Source organism: Caloenas nicobarica, chromosome 5 (genome assembly GCF_036013445.1).
Source record: "Caloenas nicobarica isolate bCalNic1 chromosome 5, bCalNic1.hap1, whole genome shotgun sequence".
NCBI lineage: Eukaryota > Metazoa > Chordata > Aves > Columbiformes > Columbidae > Caloenas > Caloenas nicobarica.
The window spans coordinates 64628996-64651229 of NC_088249.1; the positions used below are offsets into that span (position 1 = coordinate 64628996).

General features: G+C 39.4%; 1 protein-coding gene across 2 annotated transcripts in view; it reads right to left on the minus strand.

Moving 5' to 3' along the window:
- Positions 1 to 22234, minus strand: part of NAV2 (neuron navigator 2) — a 212962-nt gene that overhangs the window by 84682 nt on the left and 106046 nt on the right. For both annotated transcript variants that reach the window (XM_065637002.1, XM_065637001.1), the window contains 4 exons: positions 21649 to 21761; positions 18285 to 18393; positions 15971 to 16360; positions 4244 to 4366 (listed from right to left, as the gene is read on the minus strand). In XM_065637002.1, the coding sequence (XP_065493074.1) occupies positions 4244 to 4366; positions 15971 to 16360; positions 18285 to 18393; positions 21649 to 21761 (735 nt within the window). The remainder of the gene's footprint in view (positions 1 to 4243; positions 4367 to 15970; positions 16361 to 18284; positions 18394 to 21648; positions 21762 to 22234) is intronic.

The following is a 22234-nucleotide window of genomic DNA, read 5'->3' on the forward strand; positions in this document are numbered from 1 at the left end:
TTACAACGCAGGAGTATCTATTGCTATGTATTTTTACAATAGCTGAGTCGATCTGAATTTTAAGATAAAACCCAGTCATGTTTTAACATTTTAGGACAAAGTCTATCCTGTCTATGTGGCTATTTCAGACACATTTTCTCTGTTTTTCCCCTTTTCTTATGCATCATGCTACCGTTGCTAGAGCAGCAAAGCTACGACCAGATGGGTAGTAATGGGATATTATTCCTAACAGATATTCCCTGTGAATGGAGGACTTAACTCCTCATCTGCAAAGCCAGCACTTGCAGACACCTTCATTTAATTTTAGCTGCATTTTCTCACTTAAGAGGAAAAACTGAAAAAACACGTGTAGGACTTGAAGCTGCCTTATCCTGCTATAAAACTACATAAAGAATATCTTAACAAAAATGTCATTTTTTTTCTTTCTTATATTGTAACATTTTTCCATTGCCTACAATAAAGTAGCACCCAAGAAGAAGAAAATTTGATGTAGCTGCTTATGTGATACCCATCAGCACCATGCCTGTAATTCCGCTGTCAGTGGAATTTGCCTCTTTCCAAAAGCAGTGATGCCCCCTTCTCCCCCCACTTTTCAGAACAGGCCAATATTGCCCCCAATCCGACGACCTGCTCCAACTTGCTTTTCAGCTCTTCTGAAGTGCGATCCAAGTTCCCATGGTCATGAAGGTAACCTGATGATCTCCCTCCAGCACTGAACGCTAACCCATCTTCACAGTAATCTCATCACTTTAGCAGGATTCGAGAAATTAACTTGCAGTTAATGAATTTAAACATACTTCAGTCAAAGGGTTTTACTCCACAAATGAATGCGAAGTGTTGTCTGTTACCTGAGCCAAGAGACATATAAATAACTTTAATATGTTTTTATAAAATGCAAAATAACAGCAAAATACTACTCTTCAGCTATTTTTGAAAAGCATAATTTTTACCATTTGTAGAAATTACTATAAATCGTAGTATCTGAAAAAATCTGCACTCAATTACATTTGTATTAATAATTGTATATCCACGCTCTGCATGAAACATCCCATGGCTTCCTGCTCAGTTTCTGCTTCACTTCCAATTCTTCCTTCCTGTCCATTTCCTCCGCTGGTTCCACATTCTCACCTGAGATTACCCAAAAATCTTGCCAAAAGCATGAGATGCTACTGAAATGCTAGGAGCCGGCTTGAGTCAAAAGTCCTACAATGAATCTGGTCTTGTTTGAACTGCAGAGTGACAAGAGTGTGCCAAGATTGTCATTGTCACCATCACAGATCTGACCCATGAGACAGCAATGCTTCTAGAATGGCTCAGTCCTACACCTGAGCTGTGTTTTACTTACGGTTCACCAATGCTGTAGCTGTTGGAAGTACCAAGACAATGTAATCTGCTATTCTGATGAGACCGGTCCTTAAAGCCAGAAGCTCAGAAGACCTTTTTATGCCTTATACACTTTGCAAAGACATGTAATTCATGCAACCTCAAATTAAACTGTAGAAGTGAAAAGATCCAAATGAATCATGCTCAGAAGGAGTTAAGCACTTCCTCACTGAGGGTATTTTAAGAAGTCATATAGATATTTCCCCAATAGCAGCATTAAAGTTACTCTTGACAAGCTCACCTTCCTTAATACAATCTCTTGTCCTATTCACAAAGATATGATAAATCAGCACAGGTCTGGATTATCTTATCTAAATAACAGGTTATACAAATAAGAAATTACAGAAAGATTTATGCAAATATAAGTTCCAAATATCTTCTCACTTATCTATATGTGTCTGTAAACGCATGTTACATTTATGAAAGTAAGGGCAGAATAAAGTCTCAGATCAAGCAGCTGCACCTGACAAAGTGAAATCAAGTTAAATAACCAGATGGTACACACCAAGCCCATATAGGCAGAAGAGACAAAACCACAGATAGCTAATTTGCAACATTAAAAGAAAAAATCACAAACTAAATGAAAAAAGGCATTTTTAATGCCTTTTTCATTAAAAGTGCCTTTGTTCTATGGAAACACAAATGGTCTTGAAGTGAATAAATAAGCTCAGCTGTGTTGTGCAGTGATTCCATTAACCTTGCACTCAAGCATTAAATTAAATTGCCTTGTTTGGATTTCCCTGCTGCAGGGGAAAATGTACCTTCTAAGGTCTGTGCTTTATGTTACCAGAGCCAATAAGTTAAACCTTCACAACTAAACTTCTACAATTAATAACAAAAGAAACTAAACAAGTAAGCAAATTGCACAAATTCCCCTGATCAGTTTTTAATGATTAACCTTATGCTGAAAGGTTCACAGTCTTTCACCCTTGTTCTCCCATGCATTCAATTAATTATCATCTGCTTTGAGCAAGTTAAATTTAATCTTCATATGTTTTCTCTGTGTACCAACAAAGCAGAACTCCTGCTTGCCTCCATTCACAGAATTAAGAAAGTGATTCGTTACTGCCCCGTTTCATTCAACTCCTTTTCCTTATGCCAATTTTTACCCTGGAAAACTGGCTCTCAAACCAAGATTAATTTTTTGTTTAAACTGCACATCATGATCACTCAGCAACCAAAGAGAAGCTAACTTAAAATCACTGCCCTATTGTCAGAAAACTGATTTCCTGTATAAGGTAAGCTTGCATTATTAATAGAAAAGACTAAATCAAAACAACACATCATAATGTCACCAAATCTGTGACCAAGGGTAATTTTTCTGTGATCCCGTGTCGCAGCTAAATTGCCACCCTTACAGAGTCTTTATTGTGTGTAAAGTCCATCCCCTCCACGTGAACTGAAAGTTTCAAAGCTGAAACAACTGATGTAAACTACAAATTGCATTTCAGTGTGTCGCAGTCTCATTTTTAAGTGGAATATACTTTAAACACACAAACAATCTCTCTTGTCGAATGTACATAATGGGTCCTCACGTGGTGTCTTTAGGGAAGCTTAGCAAATGAAACACGATAATAACTTACATGCCAAGAAAAAGTGTTGCAAGAACAGGAAATATTGGAGGGGGGAAGGCATCGATGATGAGGAATGTATCACTAGCTCTCCAGAAGGCTGACTGTTACTTAAACAATGATATCATTTATATCAGACCAATTCTGTATTGTAAACAGACAGATTCTGTTAATGTGGCGATGTTCAGAAGCCACAGCTACAGATGGAGACGATAATTGATTAGTCTTCACTTGCATCACCAGGTGGCAATGCCTTCACCCGCGGTCAACCAGGAGCAAATGCTGTTGGCCAAGGAGAGGTTTCAAGTTGCAAATTTCAGAAACAGATATGAGCTCCTGAAAAATCTGGGCATATTTTACAACTGGCAGGCATATGTTGACTTAGTAATTGAAACTGAGCTGAGATTCTCTAACAGGTTTTAGTTCTTTTGTTGAGATTTACCATTCTGCTCTTTACTTGTATTAAGAGTACACCAAGGCAAATTTAGTATGGCTTTCTTTGAAAACAAGTCTAGATTCTTCATCGCTTGTATTTCTTTAGCAAACCATGCATCACTAAAGTATCAGCCATATCAAATTCAGTCAACTGCATTATGTCCCAGGAAAGACTTATTGATAACAAAAGACAAAGAAAAAAAACTTTTAGTTCAGAAATTGGTTCAAACCCGTAACCCAAAATCCATGTAGGGGCCCCTCAGGGAAGAAAAGGGATACGGTTCACTTACTACATCAACATTAACACTCCTCAGGGTTTGGATTTGGAAGGGCAAGCAGCAGCTATAGGCTGATGACATTAAAAGCAAAAGTATTAAAAGTATTTAACCCATTTATCTCACCTCTAACAGAATACAGGTCTCATTACTGTCTGTCTCCCTGGCTTCCTTTATGATCATGCTCCCATAAATTATGGATTTTTAGTCCCCTAATTTTTGATCTTTGGCCTTGACTGTTCACACTGAATCACCGGACTTGGAAGAATCAGTGGAAATGAGGAGACAATTAGGTCTTTTTTATTTCAAACACTATTAAAATAGAAGTTTTACATTTTCTTGTGTTGCGTCCTGTGCACAAAACCCCAGATGAGATTTCAGCAACGCAATCAGAAGACATAAAGGCAGCATTTATCCTGACACCTAAGTAAACATATAACCTAAAATACTCTGGAGAAGCTTGTATCCATGCATTCAGTATCTGAACTCCCAAAGCTAATTAATCTTAGAGATCAAATAAGCATCAGGTACAGCTTGAAGCAAGTGTGCCATTATATTATTTGCTGGATAGGACCTTACCTGTCAGCATCTCCGAGTCCCAGCGAGGTGTTGCGCTGCATCGTCTCCCGCACTGCGGCCATGCCGTCCGGCAGCCGGTTCAGCCTTCGCGTGTAGAGCCCCAGACCACCATCCGTCATGTACCTTCAAAACAGCAAAACACAATGTTATGCTTAGTAAAACAATAAAACTTTTAGGTATTATTGTAGCCCGTATCTTCTTAATGTTTTTAACTGTATATTGCAATTCCTCCACTTTTAAGTGAAGAATATTACTTGCAATACGAAGCAAGGAAAACTTTATTCTTGATTTAGAGAGGAGATATTTTTTGCCTCTCTTCATTCTTCTCTCTCATCAATAAGAATTGCATTTCAGCATAATTGTGACAAAGGAAGAACACTTAACTTTCATTCAGGATGCCTAGATGGAAGTCATTTAATATTTGTGAACGCTATCATCAATTACCCTTTCCTGTCCAAAAGATGCATGGTTAATACCATCCTGAACTATTTTGTGTGGGCTAAAACAATACGATGGAAATCTCAACCCTTTTAGAAGTTAACTGCAAAAAAGCACATAGAATGAATCCTAGTTTTGTCTATGGTCGATGAATAATGAATATGCCAAGGTCTATTGTGAGAATTCAAAGTTGCAGTATGAACAAAAAGTTTTTTTCAGCCTTGTTTTGGCTCCTACACTGTACTCTGTCTGCAACTGTGACCTAGAGACATCTGCATTTAAAGCTACTGTTCTTAGATATCAAGAAGTTCGAGGTGTATATATGATAGTTCACAAATTGCGAAGACTGCACATATCTTACTTTCCAGTTTAGACAAATGAAAAATGCATCTTAAAGGAAACAGAGATGACACTTGGTGGACAAGAATAGGTCGATGTTGTTGATCACCAGGAACAATTCCTCACAGTAATTCAGGCTGTGTCATCCAGCATTTCTGCTGAAGCCTGTACCGATGCAGACAGCAGCTGCCATCACATCATGTAACTTCAGGATGTGGTGGTAACCAAGAAAAGAAAGTTTTAAAAATCATACCAACTACCTACCACTTTGGTTCAGTTTAAAAATAAACTATTTTAGTATGTTAATACTGAAATTAATGAGTTACTCCAGTCTTCTTCAGTAGCTTCCCAAAGAGCTGTCCTACATCAATATCTCAATAATGTTTCAAAATATTTTGTGGCCTTTCGCAATACTAATAGGTGAATAAGTTCAAAGTGTCAAAACAGGAGGATTTTTCTCTCGGTTTTTCTTCATTTCTACAAGTATTTCTGACTACAGATATATGCGAGCTAGCTTTAAACTAGAAAGGCAAGTCCCGTTTGCCTCTCAAGACATGGCGTGGAGGGAGCTCTGTGCTACCACCACCGGTCCATCAGCCCAGGTACATCTACAGGAGCAGCACCGACAGTTGTGTAAACACACCTTAACATTTTTCACACACCTGAGACTGAAATAACTCATAACAACTCCAGCAACGCGGCCGCTGTCTCTGGCGTACCGGTGGACATGTCACATACCTCACCGAGTTAGGAGCTGACGGGATTGTATCGTCTTAATCCTTTAGCCACTCTTCGCCAATCGACAGCAGCCATAGAATAATATACTACCGCAGGAGATGCACTTTACCCAAGTCACATTCGATTACTACATTTATAAAAATGGGACGGTAAAGAGTCAATAAGCCTTGCACAATCTGCTGGTTAGCGTTTCAGTTAGATGTATAAATCTGTGCAGGTTTTCCCAGAACAACTGAGGAGTCTCTCTGGGGAGTCCAACAAGGAGGTTGCTAAGCCCGGCAAGTCAGACACAAGAGTATTTTCTGTTCTGCAAATCTGTGGGGACATGATTCTCCAAACTCATAAACAAAGACATTAAAAAAGCAAGAGGAGCAGTTGCACTGTAACTTGTGTGGAATTCGCCTTAGGTCTCACATTCTAACTTGTGTTTCCCATAGTTTATAAACATTTTATCATGGAAGAGTATTTTTTTTTCCTTAAGCTACTGAAATAAAGGGAAAGAAAAGTGGAGCTTAAGACCGTATTGTTATACAAACAGGCAAACAGCATTTTGCAAAAACATCTAATGTACATACACTAATTGGTTTATTGTAGATACTTGCCTGCACACGAAACATGTTTCTGTATGACTACGCGTTGTACACGTACTGGAAAATGCAGCTTTTGGCTTTGCTGTCAGATTTCTGGAGCATGACTAGTCCTTTGATAAAAAAGATCAACTACGGCTGAAGTATTGTTCTCCATGTTCACTCCCCAAAACACATGAAATAAAACATACTACTCATTAGACTTAGCCATGCTGAAATCAATGCAAAGCCCCTTTACTAACACCAACACATTCCATTCTCCATGCAGAAGCTCAGCAATCTGACAGATAAGAATAATTCAGCAGTTGCGTCAACCCAAAAACTAACAGTTGGATTTTCAGTGGTTTTCAGCACTCATAAATCTTGCGTAAGTCAACAGAAGCTGGATGCTTTTGGCATCTTTGGCAACCATATCGTGAGTTTTTCTAACCAAGACCTTGTAAAAAAGACACAGACATAGACGACAGCTTTTATCCACTATACCCATAGAACAACTTTCTTACACGCCAGAACAACATGATAGATTTTTGTATTTTGAATCGGGTTTGTATAATCGCAGATTGAAAGGTTTATATCTTATTTTTATTACACACAATGTCCTCTACCCTTGAATGTTTAATTCCCAAAAGATGCCAAAAGCAACGATGCTTAAAGTCCTGTGTGCAACAGTGAGGTGCAAGAACAAGGGGAGATACCATATTCTAAATTCTATAGAGAAAAACACGCAACAAATACATTTTTAAAGAAAAGAAAACAATACATTCTCGACTATCCAGAGGAGAGTAAAAGTTACCGGTGCCACAAGCCTCCAGCCGTCAATTTCTTTTCCTTCCCTTCCATTACTTCAAACTCAAAACTGTCTTTGCTCTCAGAAGTCATCTTGCCTTTATGAATACAACAGATTTTTGCTTTACGGGAAAGGTATATTTTTCTAAAGACAATCTTATAAGGCTTTACTCGGGGAGTAAAAATAAAACCAGGAAATATTATCCTGCATGCATATAATTCTAACAGTACTCATTGCTATCTGAATTTATTGCCTTATCCTACATCTACACAACATGGAATGCCAGTGTACCAGCCTCACCTCTACAACCACCCATTGCAATCCAAGCAATTGTATTAAGGCAGTTATTGATTAGGTGTTATGTCTTTGACTTTTCTTATTAAGAAACATGAGAAATTTGCACTAGCTGCCTTGCCAGATTCACGAACCTACAAACTCTGCAAGCACATTCAGTGCAAAAACAAGCGCTTTGGAGTATTTTTCTACCTGCCCCCAAATAAGAAAAAGTTTAAATACATGATCTGGGAAAAAGCATAGTATCCAGACTCCCTGACTTCCACACAGATGGGTAAATTCTACGTCTTCAAAAAATTTAATAGCTCAGATGCTTTAGTGACGGTACCAACAGCCAATAAGGAATGACTGTCTTTAATGAAGTCAAATATAATAATGAATGGACAGTGAGATAGTGATGATGTTGGTTAAAAGAAGCTTCTAATCTTTTCAGGAATTAGTGCTTAATACTCATCTCCACAGTTTCACTCTTCATCAGCAAGAAAACAAAATTAACCAAACTTCTTTGAATATGAAAAGACTCAGGTTAAACAAGAGCAGTATTATGCACTTCTAACACACAACTGGAACTCCCAGCCCACTTTCTAGATGATTTTTTTTTTTCTCTAAGAAAGTGGCTCCCTGCCCTGTATTACAGGCATAAAGTAATTTGCTTTGGAATTCCCTGGACAACCTGGACCTTTGAACTTCTCTTTTCTTTAGCCAAATACACCCTTTCTGTGCCTCTGGAATTTTGAATGCTGTAATAAGTTCTTCCAAGTGCAATATTTTTAGGGTATTTCTGATGCTGAAGTGATTTATTTCCCTCTTCTGAAAGGCACGACGAGGAAACTAATTATGGGAACAGAGTTATACAAGCAATCAGTAAAAATCCAGTGGTCCGAGTCACTTGAGTTCTGTCCGCACTCCCCGCTGACCCATGTACGCAGCCAACAGGCTCCTGCTTCTATGGTCTGACAACTCCACCACTTCATATATATTCATTTTGCTCCTTAACGTATGAATACGAATTTTCCAATTTTGAAAATAGATAGCCAAGGGAAAGGCATTCTTCACTTAAGTATTAGGAAGAGAAGGAGCAGCGGGTAAATCAGCAGCGCACAACAGACCGGCCGAGCCTGCCCCGATCTGCTCAGCATCGCGCGGCTCCGTAATCCCAAACCCAGGAGCAGGAGAGCAGCATCGTGTCCCAAAACTGGAGCTGACTCACCCCACGTGCTCCTGTCTTCTTCTCGGTGCTTTTGATTCAAGGTTAGTCTGGAAATGACTGCTGAGGTGCCCCCTGGCAGAAGACTTGCCCGTCAACCCAAGCGCTTGAAACTTGAAAGAAAAAGCTTGTAGGAATTACAGGTTTTGGATTATTCCATGTATCATCATCTGCTTTGACACTCAAACGTGTTCTCTTTTAGCTGTGGCAATAACGCTTTATCCTTAATGTTTTCCCTTAAATGTTTATTTTCACTAGGCTTCACCTGCCTCGTCATTACAGTCAGTTAAACGAGATCAAGCGGCTTAACAAGCTTTCAGTATCAAAGGAGTCTAACTTTGCCAGTTGCTAAAAACCACCACCAGCAGAAAATTCTCCAGTGCTGTTTCTAAAATATGATAGATGGGATCAAAACAATCCTGTGACTGCAACCAGGAATTTGTTCTAAATCTGACTTAAAAAGAAAACCTAACGGCAGGATGATGACAACCCCAGACTTCTCAGGTCAGTATGAATTTGGTCTGCATTCTCCATCATGACATTGGAATTAGATCATATGATCTTTTCTTGTGTTTCCCCCCCGCTCAAATGCCTCCATCCATTGTTCTTGCCTGACCACTCTCCATTACAACACCCACCACATCAGCACAGTTGTTCATCTCTCTAACCAAAGGGTTGAACATTTACCCTGTCCACAAACCTGCAGCTGGTTTAAATTCCATCCTGTGATCCATGTGAACTTCAACGAACGCATTCACGAACACAATTAGGTCCTGAGCTTTCAGGTTGGGACTGCTAATACAATGCCCAAATCCCTAACGTTAGACAAAATATTACCTTTCAGGTTCATAGAAGCACAAACCTATTGCTCATTTCATTTAAAATTTATTTTACTTTATATTTAAGACAGTCTATAATTTATAAATTAATAGACTTTTACTAATAATCAGTAGCTATTTGCAATTAAGAAGCTAATGAGTGAGCTACGAATTGTTTGAAGATGCTCAAAGACAAACATGGAGTAAACCCAGAAAAAACAATAAACGACTTGCAGTCTGAAAAATCGCTATCACAGATGGGAAGAAAGAGATACCTGTTCCACTAACAGGTAAAACGGGAAAAATGAGATTATGCCAAACTTAATAAGTATATTTTAGTTTTATAATTTACTCAGGAAACCTCTCACCTGTAAAGCACTAACAACATGAATGGCAGCTGGTTATTCATACTGTCCAAACCGGTTCAGAAGCAAAAGTTCAATCCTGTAAACTACTTAATCCTCAGACCTTTTTCTAGGGAAACAAAATAAATAAAGAAACCTACAGAAAGAAGTGGCTTCTGTGAAATCAATACTTTTGTATTCGGAGATGTTTTAAGACTGCCTGGCACATAAATCATTCAGCAGCCATCAGATAACAATTTTTGGTCACTACTCCTTTTTTACCTAATCCTTCTCTGCAGATGATTCCCATGGACAAGGTGTGTATGACTGCATCTCCCTCTGTTGGCAAGTCCCAGAGCGGGACCGTATTTTGTCCTTTCAAAGCTGTCTTTTTGCTCAAATTACAAAAACCTGTTGGCATCGAAGCAGCAGTTCAAACACTGCTGAGGTGTTTATTCCAGAAACAAGCCCAGAGTGGGGTAATGGCTATTAAATGGTATTTTGGTAGTCATTGACAATAGGACAGTAGGTACCAGTAAGCAAAAAATACAACGCAACTTGGGAGTTTGTTTTACTAACAAACACCACATACAACCTAACGTGGCCCTTCTCAGCAGTATAACATATAAAATGCTTGATTCCAGCTGATCTCTAAGGTTATGGCTTATAGACCTACTACAATGTCTTCCTGCGCTGAATCCTACGCTGCAAGAAAATTTACATGAAGGTGCATTATCTGAGATTGCATTTGTGATAAATCAAACACCATTTTATTGATGAATCTGCCAAAAGAACTATTCCTGAACTGAGTGCAATATTTAAGAATATTTAAAATCATATACATTAATAAGATTGAAAATGCTTATGTAATATTCCAGTCATGTCTCCTAAAAAGACATAATTTTTTCTTTTCTTTCTCACAGCATCAGGGCATCTATGACTAAATTCAAAAGCTACTTCTGAACCAATTTCAACATAGTTTACTGAGAAGTCAGAAATCAAAGTTTCCTATTACCATTTCATAAAAGTCAAAATTTTGAGATTGCTTGCCTGACCCCTTCATTATTTGTGTTAATTATCTATTTACCATATATAGCTACTATTCTGCAATGTTGAAAAGATCAAAATATAAGAAACCAGTCCTAGCAAGACAGAAGGCAGTTCAAATAAACACTCTGCTCAGAGAAGAAAAATAAAATAAACCTCCTATTGATTCTTAGTCATGTTGAAGTGTTATAGCCATATAAGGAACACAGTTTTACCCATGCCCTGTGTTTAGATGAAAGCTTATTGCTAAAATCATACCGGTTTAAAGTGCGATGTCCAGTAAAATGACTAACCCACTGTAACTCAAAGAGTACAGAAGAAAAAATAGGTCAGAAAAGACTATAGCTATATTGAATCAATGTACAGGGTGAACAGGTTCTCATTCAGACCATGATTATCTTGGCCCCTCATGACTTCTATCTACCCATGGGTTACCTTCACCTGCAACCATTCCTGTTGCAAACATCTTAGAAGGAAATTATTTCTCTTTACTACAAATTCTCATTAGCAGCAAACTGCATAGTCCTTTTCTTTCTCTAAAACCTTCACCCAGGTGAAGGGCTGTTATGCCACATACGAGCCTGACGCCTGAAAAAAGGCATCTCTGATAAATAGTAGAGAATCAAGCAACTGAGCCACAAGAATCCTTCAAGTATCAATCACACTATTCAACATGCAACAAAATCAGTCCTCAATTTCAGCTCTTCATAGCAAATGCTTCTTTACCTCCTAATAGATATAACTACTAAATTTCAGCCTGCAACAGAACCCTATTCCAACAATCGTTTTGGTCCATGTTACTCAAGCGTAGACAAGCCCTCTGCACCACAAATGTGATCTGTACCTAGGGCACAATGCTTTTGGGTGGGTTTGATTGACTCGAGCAGAAGCAGCGGGTAAAGCCTGACTCCCCAGCTCCGAGTGGCCTGCTCCCCCTTTGAGCATCCTTTTTGAGCATCCCTTCATCCATGTTCCCAATTCACCGGCTTGTAGAAAGATCCCCAGGGAGTATAAAGGCTTCAGTAAACAGGAAAGAATCATAATCCCATGAGCATTGCACACACAAACACATTAAAAGGTTGTGAAAATAGATCTAGAATGGGAATTTATCAGCCCCAAAGCATCAAACAAAGGGGGAGGTTAACAGAATGGTCAAGAATCTGCCTCTCAAACCAGCCACTGCAGGGAGAATTTGTGCATAAGGCTCCTGAACATCGCATGGAGGCGAAACACTCCAAAGACTGAGCTGGGCTCAGCCCAAAGCCCAGCCTGAGCTGGGCTCTGACCCGTAATCCACACACAGGGCTGCTCACATCTGCCATGTCTCAAAATCCCGGCTCTAGGACAGCCGAGCTGTCAAACCATCAAATCTACATTTTGCCAGCACATAGCTGGAACAGCCACGCTTCTGCAGAAAATTGTTTTGACAAGTTGCATTTGCAGATCCAAAGCCATTTCCTGAGAAAATCTGTGAGCAGCACTAATCAATATATCCACACTGTTAATTCTGCACAGAAAGCTGCACACTAGGTTAATGAAAACAGGGGCAGAGGATTAATTAAATTAAAAGAAAATAATTTTAAAAGGCTTTTCTGACCAACAACTCTGTTGCTCCCTTCCAAGGACAGATAAAAAGTAATTTAACTGGACGCCTCATTAGAGAGAACTGGGAAAAAAAGGACAAAAAGAGGTAGGAACGTGTATGTTAGTAGCCAGAGGGAGACTGAAGCGACCAAAACCTTCTGAACAACCCCCAAAATGACATGAAAGTTCATGTCCCCACCTGGAACAAGCTTTGGGAGATAGTTCTGGGCTTTGAGGTGCCACTTTCTGACGAGGCTCTGGAGCCCCGAGCTCACCCACCTTCTCGCTGAAGCTCCTTTGTCATTCAGTTGATGTTTCAGCTCCCGCAATGAGACCACTTCTTACCTTTGATCCTTCTCCTGGAGACTTTCTTCATTTAAGTGATATTTTCTGCCTGTTTGGAAAAGATACTCAGAATTTCTAACCCTATGAAAGCAATCTTGGTGTCTGCCAGAGCTCTGCTGGAGCTGACTTATTGAAGGAGGCCAAACGAAACTTCCCATGACCCAGGACATTTCAGAGAAAGCATCAGGATCACAGGGCTAAAATAGTTTTTCTTGGCTATTGGATTTATTTTGGCTGTAACAAATATTTTGGCTTCCTTCCCTATCAGTTTGCCAATGAAAACACAGATTCAAGGTTTTCAGACTGCAGGATTGTAGCAATTCTGAAAAATGACAAAGTGAAACACATACCAGCTAATAAAGAGCTATTCATGCTATCAATGCCCTCTTGTGCTGACTGTAACTCAGCTTCTGGAAATATTGGGCCTGTTTGCCCTGACATTGATCTCAGAGGTTTGTTCTGCAGCAAGTTACACGGATGCTTTCTTTACAAGCAACCTCTCCGATTTCTAAGTGGTATGTTATTCCCCCCCCAAAAGATACAAGGCTATCTTATTTTTTCATTATTGTGAATAAACTGACATTGGGGAGATAACTCATGAAACAGGCTACGAAAACATCTCTTCATACTGAAGATGGTAATCCAGCGTTATTAGGTGTCAGTGAGATTCATCAAAGGCAATATCCTCATTTTTTTGGTCTCTCCATTGATATTGGGATTATATCCAATGCTGTCATTGCAATTCACTACTGCAATGCTTCCTTCTCAGGGAGTCCGCACACACGATTACACTCCACAGACTACGTAACCCCAACATTTTGGGGCTGCTTTTGGGAACGTTCCTTTCAAGCGCCCACCGGTTCAGCAACGCGAGGACCTCCAAACCACCCAACGTCCAAACCCTGCCCACAACCTGGAAATGGAGCTGGGTCGTTCTGACGATGGACTGACCCACGATACAGATTCTGCCCTTGGAACCTGGTCAATGACTACAACAGTACTGTATAAATCAATAAACCAACTCACATTATTTAGTGGAATAGGCTTGTGTAGCTAAAGGCAAAAGATGTGGAAAAGAAAAAGATATTTGTACACATAACTTGTTCTAAGAAATTTAAATTGAGATGTCATTTATCAATCTTTGGCTACTTATATGAGTAAAAATTGGAAGTTACCTTCCTTCTTTAAAAACTAGTGGGGAATAAGTCAGGTATGTGGCTAAAGATGCTCTAACACTCAGGCCTAGGAATGAGCTGTTGTGGTGCATATGACCCTTCTGCTAAATGATATCTTCACCATTTTGATATTATTCTTGGTGTATAACTCCTTGCTTTGGTGACAGAGGTGCCATGTGGCAAAAACGTTTTATTACATTATTAGTCCTTTAGACCCAGAATCTAAAGACCACTCTTGTATTTTCAGACTGTGGAGACTTCAATTTTTTTTAATCTTACAGGATGACCAGATAGGACAGAAAACTAAATTATACACAGAGATGAGCGAAGCCACAAATTTCTCATTCATAAACTCAAGAGCTTTCTTAAGTCTTTCCTTCCCCTCAACCTGGACTCTGAACTTTATACACTAAGATCTGCAAAGACTGGAGCCCCTCTGGGAAGCCTGAACTGAGACAATTCTGCCAGGGACACTTCTCAGCCCATATTCTTGGTGTTTTATAGAAACCATGGCGCCAATCAGGATTTATTTTCCTTACCTCTAGACCAAAATTACAGCCACGAGTTTGAATGAAAGTCATAGTTCAAAAGGCAAAGCAATAACTTTTACTACAATAAACATCGCAAAACTCAGGTATAAGCTGATTTATTTGAGGAAAACACGAGGCGCTTTAGTGATGCGATGCGTTATTAATACAGCCACAGCTACTCGTGCTTTATCTGAAATAGAATTTTATACTGGTTTTTGCATCAGCTTCTTTACTATGTGCTTCCCTAATTAATAATTAAAAACAAAGTGTCTGACTTTTCAAAAAGGGCAGTGTGAAAACATCCAAATATTTCCAGATTATGTAACTTAACCAGTTAAGTTAGTGACAAAGCAGCAGCTGGATTCCAGCTTTCTCTTTCAGTAAGAGACATTAAATCTTCCAAATAAGCCAATGCTACAAGAAATATCACTTGTTAAAAAAATTACAGAAAAGCAAAGGTTGTAAGATGGCCAGACAGGGAAAAGGCTGCCACAAAAAATAAATATGCCACATACATCTCAAAGATCAGTTTTAACATCAATATAATGCTGATGCACTTGAGCTAAGAAAATACGACTGTACCTTCTAGAAGGAACTGGAAATATTGAACTGAATACTGACTTTGGTGCAAAGAACAAATGCTTTTTCCAGTCAAGACAGAGGTAAAATGTTGATGTAAAACCTTGCTAATGATTGCCTATCAGTTCATGTTTCTGCACACTGACTTGTTGTTTAGATTTTATTTTGCACGTACAACTATTTTACCCCACACAAAGGTGTAAACTCACTTCCTCCCAGTGAGCTGTGCCCTGAATGTTCTGACAGCAAAAGGGTTCCGTGAAAGGACAGAAAATGCCTCACTCTCTCCATCTTGTGGGCATAAATGAATGTTGCAGCACATGTTTGTCTCGCCCACAATAAACCCTGACTCAGGAAAACATTTAATCACGTGCACGAGTATGTTCATATATAGGAAAATCTTCTTTTAGAATAATTTTGGTTTGGAAAAGACCTTTAAGATCGAGTCCAAACATTAGTCTAGCACTGCCAAGTCCACCTCTAAACCATGTTCCTAAGAACCTCATCTACCTGTCTGGTGACTCCACCACTGCCCTGGGCAGCCTGTTCCAATGCCCGACAACCCTTTCCGGGAAGAATTTTTCCCTAATATCCAATCTAAACCTCCCCTGGTGCAACTTGAGGCCATCTCCTCTTGTCCTGTTGCTTTCTGCTTGGGAGAAGAGATCAACTCCCTCCATGCTCCAACCTCCTTTCAGGTAGCTGTCGAGAGTGATAAGGTCTTAACATGCACTTAAATCATGTGCTTAAATCCCACTGACTAAATTAACTGTGATAATGAGCTCGTTAAAACCAGTAGAATATATTTCTGGTGGGTTTTTTTCCTTTCTATAAGTAATTATGGGAATAGAGCGCCATTTAAACGCAAAGCAAGAATCACATGTAGCATTTAAGAAGAAAAACAAAGACGCTTACCCGCTCGTGATGTCATCGGCTCTGATATTCTTGCCCAACACATCCCCGTCGCTCATATAGCCGGTGGCATCCATGGCGATGCCTTCCAGCTCGATCTCGTCGCTCCCCTTGTCCGAGATGTCCACGTGGCAGACGCTGCTCCCGCGGGTCGCCAGCTGCCTCCGCAGAGGCGCCGAGTACATGTAGCGTCCCGCCTCGGCGTTGATGAAGCGGCTGGCGTTCCCTCGCGGGGGGTACCCGTTGCCCATGGATGGAGCGTCGCCTGCCTGCAGGCGGGGGCTGGACTGCCCCAGCCTCCACGACAAGGGGGTGGGTCGTCCCGTCAAGCTGAGGATGCTGCGGCCGCTGATCTCGGTAGTGACGTTGGTGTCAAAGGTAGTTTCCAATGTGCTGTAAGAAAAAAAAAAAAAAGAAATGCATCTTATTAAGCGTGGCTTGCCATACAGAGCTATTTCAGGTGACCCTACACCCTGAACACTCACCAAGTTATATATTTTAAGTAAAAGCATTAACAGAACTTACCTGCTACAACACCTTGAGAGTTGGATCCATTCCTCCAACACTGTTCTTAAATAATGTTACTCTTGCACCCAGGCCACCAAGTGTTTGACAGATATATGAGAAGACTTAAGCAGGAACTTTTAAATGGATTATCCACAGTATCAAAGCATAACTTTTTCATCTTCAATCATATATAACTCTATTACACCATTGCTGCTCTAGGCAAGGGAGCAGGATATTAAACTGACTAAAGGAAAACCAACTACAATACTATTTCTCTGGTACATTTTCTTTTTTTGGCTGTATTCATGAAAGTCCTAATACTCTGGAGATGTGTCCAGCACCAAGATGGTAGTTTTTTCTACACTGGGGAAAGGATTAAATGAAAAAAATAAGTGGAAAGGCAAAACAAATTTATTTTTCAGTATGTGTTTTATACATTCATGAACTGAATATATTTTCAAAATATTGATAATGTTTATAGAGAGCTCTGGTTACAAGAGCATTTTAGGTCACAGCTTGTAAATACAGTTTTTGACTAGGGTCAGCTCTAAGAAACCTTCCACTCTCCACATCTGAGACTGTGAGTATGTTGCATCCTTCCAACAGCAATGGCAGTACGGTCTGGGAACGCTGTGACCACTTATCTCAGTAGTGACATTGGTGTCAAAAGTAGTTTCCAACATGTTTAAAAGAATAAATGCATTAGATTAAATGTAGACTGTTAATTGGAACCTTAAAAATGGGACGGCGACACCATGAGATTTCAGGTGATGTGTAGAGATTGAAAGATCCTACAATCTTAACACTCGCAGCTTAGTTGCAGCTAATCCATAGCTGCAACATCTTTTACTCACATGAACTCCCCTTTTCCTTTCCTGCTCAACTAACACAGTGTTATTTCTTTTTTTTAATTGTGGATATTTGTTAAAATAAGCAGCATTGTACTGTTCCCGACGTGATGTTACGCATGTGCTGTAAAAACCTGTGTATCCTCCAGTGATAGTAATTAAATCATCATAAGCCGTCATGTTAATTGAAATTTGAAAATAAAAACAGCATTGGGAGTTCATGTTTGCAAGCACTGCCTCAGTTTTAGATACAAAGCCAAAACACAAAGTGTTCGCCCAATGAACTCATTGAGGGCTGGGGTCCATAAGGCACCGAGCACTAAGCAGGACCCCGACCTCATCAGGGGCCAAACGGATTATTCTCCCAAACCTCCACTGAAAAGATCTGAGCCATAGAATGTTTAAATGTAATAGCAGTCTTTGTTTATTTAGAGCATATTTTATGTATTGCCGAAGATTTCCAAACGCTGCTTTACAAAGAAAAAGCAGTTACATACATGGATGACTAATAATATTGGAAAAATCTGTTTGCCCAAAGATTGGTCAGGAATTCAAGTTATGCACTTGATAAAGTGGGTCAAGCACAGTTCACCTGCTTATTTAAACAAAATATTATACATAGGTGGAGATGGGTGCAATGCACTGAAATTGTTCAAGAGTGAGATGAAGAAACATTTTAAGCTGTAACCTACACTCAAACACCACCTACCACATTTAACAAGCACTGATTATTCTCCAACTTTGATTCTATATACAACCTGCCACCACCAATTACTCATCATAAATCTCAATAAACACTGAACATAGTTCAGAATCTGTGCTTTAAAGACAAAAAGTACCAGATCAGTATCTTCCACTGTCAGCGTCAACTGTTTTTCAAGGATGCAAAGCAGTCAGATTAAGAGATGTAAAGCAAGAGCACCATGATTTCCAGTTTCTTATAAACAAAATCGTGACGTTACCTGTGAGTGACCTGGGTTCCCCGTAAACTGGACATGGTTTCCTCTAAGTTCTGCCGAAGATCAGCGATGTTTTTCACAGTTCGTAACCGCCGAGTTTCTGGATCCTCTCCTACGTGGAAAATAAACCATTAGGAAGGACAAGGCACGAAACACCGCATCACGGAGCTGTTACCTCTGCCTCAATCTGTCTCAAATGCATTTTTTTCTGACTTTCTGTTCTTCAACACTCTGAAGTGATCACGATGCAGATTCCATTTCCCTAGGGCAGGCACCTGCCGTGGCCGCAGCCGGACCGGGAATGAGCTCTGTGCTGTTCACTTTATTTCACAGGCTGCCTTTGCACCAGATGTTTTTGTATTGTCGTTTCCCCACATGACCCAATTTAAATCCTGGTTAACTTTCAACCTCATTACAAGATATACTCCCATCAATACCACCCTTTCCATCTCATATATTGACACAATTAAAATCAACCCGACGTGGCCAATTTCTCCAATGGTAGATTTTCACCAGGCCTTTTTTCTTGCCATTTTAAATAGATCTCATTCTACAACAGCAGCTTTCCAGTAAAATTGTGTTGACTGGGTGCTCCATGCTGAGTGATGGTTTAGATAAAATAGCAAAAGTTTTTGCTTGTCCACAGCACAGCAGCTATTGTGGCTTAAATGTGCTATGTGACACGAAGTTCGGGTGTGACTTTTACTTTCCTTGGCATTTAGAAATCCTATTCTTTATATACTCTGTTCCAAAACACATTTATGTCCTGTTCTTTAACTATAAAAGTAGAGTTTACATACATTAAAAAATTCCTTGTAGTGCCTCAACATAAGTTACTTTTATAAAATTAATAATTTAATTAGTGCCTCAGCATAATTTATTTGCTTGCTCTCAGCTGTCAATCAAGAAACGCTTCCGTTGCTGAGAAGGAAATGATTTCATTCTAGAGGGTGTACAACTCATGACTAAAGAAACTACTACGGCATATTCAAAACTTTTCAAAGTTCACAAGCAATGCACTCTTAGGCTGCCAGGACACTGGCCGCTCATGCTAGTGTAGATGGTTGTCTATATATTACACAAATCAGAAGCGTTAAGGATCAGATAAATAGGCTGTTGTTGGAACTTTCCACATTCTTTGCTTTAAACTTCGTGTTTCTACTACTCACCAAAGTGCTGGAGCCCTGACTACAGGGAACTATCTAGGGAGGGGAAGATAGACTTTAATGTTTATACAGTCATTAGCCTTTCCGAGATGAACACCACTAGCTCAGGTAGTGTCCACATTAGCTATTTTTTTTAATAGGTCTCTACTCCCTGAGGCACAGTTCACTTGGGCCAAATGGTCAAACAATTACGATCTGGCTGGACTGGAAACAGCCACTTAACAAGACACGTTCCTTGAGCCAATGGGTCTCTGGGACAGAAAATATTTTCTACATTGATGGATCTACAAATTTTTGCAGTAAAGAACATAAAATATTTACAGGCCTTTAGCTTAACAAAGGTCACAGTGCTCTTTTATGGATAATTTCTCTCATAGATATGAAGGCAAACAGTAGACAACTTCTTAAGACAACACAGATAAGACTAGATAAACCAATTCATATTGCGATCATTCTTATGTCTAAACTGATACAAAATTTTCACTTAAATGCCATTCAATTGCTTAAATTATAAGTAGACTTAAAAGAAAGACATTGTATAGTGCCACTAGAACTTCATTATTAAATCCCTTAGCTCTCAATGTATAGGCAGTACCATTGAACTATTTAGCTTCCAGTTTTCCCCACCTATACTCTCTTTTGGTTTATATGTGCTTTTAAATTAAAAGCATCAGTAGCTGATATGTAGGGAGAGCAGAAATCTGTCTCTTATTTCTTCTAATTTATTTGGCTTGAGGGACCATTCTGTTTTGTGTGCTCCTTTTCCCCCGAGACCCCTTTATGGAGTGCTGCTCGCTGAGGGGTTTGCCCGCACACAGCTGGGTTTGGCATCTCCATTGTTTGAGGCTGTCGCTGTCTTCCATTTCTGGATCCCAAAAACTTACATATTCTACTAGAACAATAAGTTTGCATTTATATAACATCTGTCATTAAAGACTAAAGACCTTTTGTGATCTACAAACACTTCTCGGTCTACAGGCTGAAATACATCTAGGCAACATGATGGTTAATACTGAAAAAGTGTAAAGCAGCTGGACACTCTGTGTTTCTTACTGTAAACTGACTTCTATATTTAAATATTGCCCCCAAAATGTTCTGAAGAATTTTATCTCTTGTGCCGTTATTTGCCTTTTAAATATTTAATCCAAATATATATACCCATATATAAATGATACACTCAGATAGGCTCATTTATGCATTTCTGCAGCCCTTCTCCTCAGCAATAACTTTGCCATCACCACATGGGCACACAGGTATGTGGTATTAAATTAATCCAATTGTGAAACTTTTAGCCACAGGATTTTTCCAAGCAAGACAATCCGTTTCATAACTCATATTAAACTGGAGGACATGAAGATTAAGTAGATAAAAAAACCTGAGATATTCTGCTCATGAGACATACTGCAATAGCATGCAATACACAAAGTCACAGAAATTGCTGCAACTGGAATAGGAGTAAACTTCACTGTGACTCCAGAAACACATTTTAGATCTTTAGTAGAATATGGTTGCTAAAAATTGCTCTGTTATATTGATAAGCTTAAAAAATTATTGCTAATTATCATATCATATTAATCATATACTTCTTACATTAGCAGGAATTCTAGATAAACATATTAAGTACTTTCTAACTTAGACTGCTACCATTCTAATCACAATGAGTTTCAGCTTGTGTATGCTGGACACAGTAAACTGTAGTTGGATTTTAATCTCCCCTTGCTGCAAAGAGCACTTCGCAAATTGATCAGACTCGTGTGAGTAAATTATGAGATTCCTCCAAACCTATATATGAACCAAAACATCCAAAAAATTAACTTAATCTCTTCTGTGAGCTCTGAAGCCGAGTTTCAAAAAATAAAAAATAAATATCAAATGTTTGGGAATACTTAGGATCTTTATAATAGCTTAATCCTAAGAGGTGCTGCACATCTCCTAGAAAAACATTAAGTGCCCAGAATTCAAGAAATCTGGGGGGGCCACACAATTGTGTAGGACTTGAGCATCTAGTGTTCAGACTATTGACACCCTGTTTCCATTGCTGAAGAGACGAAAGAAATATCATAACTAGTAAGAAATAAAGCTTTGGGAATAAAACCAAATTAAATCCCCCCTAAAGAGGGAGCTCCTGACTACAAAACTCGCTTTAGCCCATTCTTATTTAACCAGACCACAGTCAGTATAAGTTGTGTTGCAAGACGTACCTGAGAGGTCTTCGAGAGCGGGCTGCCCAGTTTTGACATAAAGAGCAGAATCCATGGTGATCCCCCCTGTGGTGGCCTCGGCTGTTACGTTCCCTTCGTTGTCTGTCTGCGATCTGGAAGGCGAAAACAAAAGAGAGATGTGCAGCCACCCTTCATCAAAAGTATCTCAAGAATAACAACTAGACGATCGCACCCGCCATCAACCGCTCCGTCCTTCTCTCCAGAACAGACCAGCAGACTGATTTTACATAATTCATTAGTCCCATGTTGAACTATGTCCTAGAAATGGAAACATGCACTCAGCTGTAAAAAATAAAAAATTCATAGTCAAAGACAGGCTTCACAGCTCTTTAGTCAGGGTCTTAAGACACTTGGATTTCCAGCTAAATTTTAATTATCCATAATATCAGTTGTTGTGGCTAATCTGATCCCCTCTAATAAAAGTCTGTATTCCACAAATATATAAAGCAGGGAGCGTGTGATGCACGTTACACTCCTGCTAGTTTCTTCGATAACTAGCAATGTCCCTCATTTGTATTCCAAAATAAACGACTGGGTACAACCAACTTCAAACTCCAATTTATTG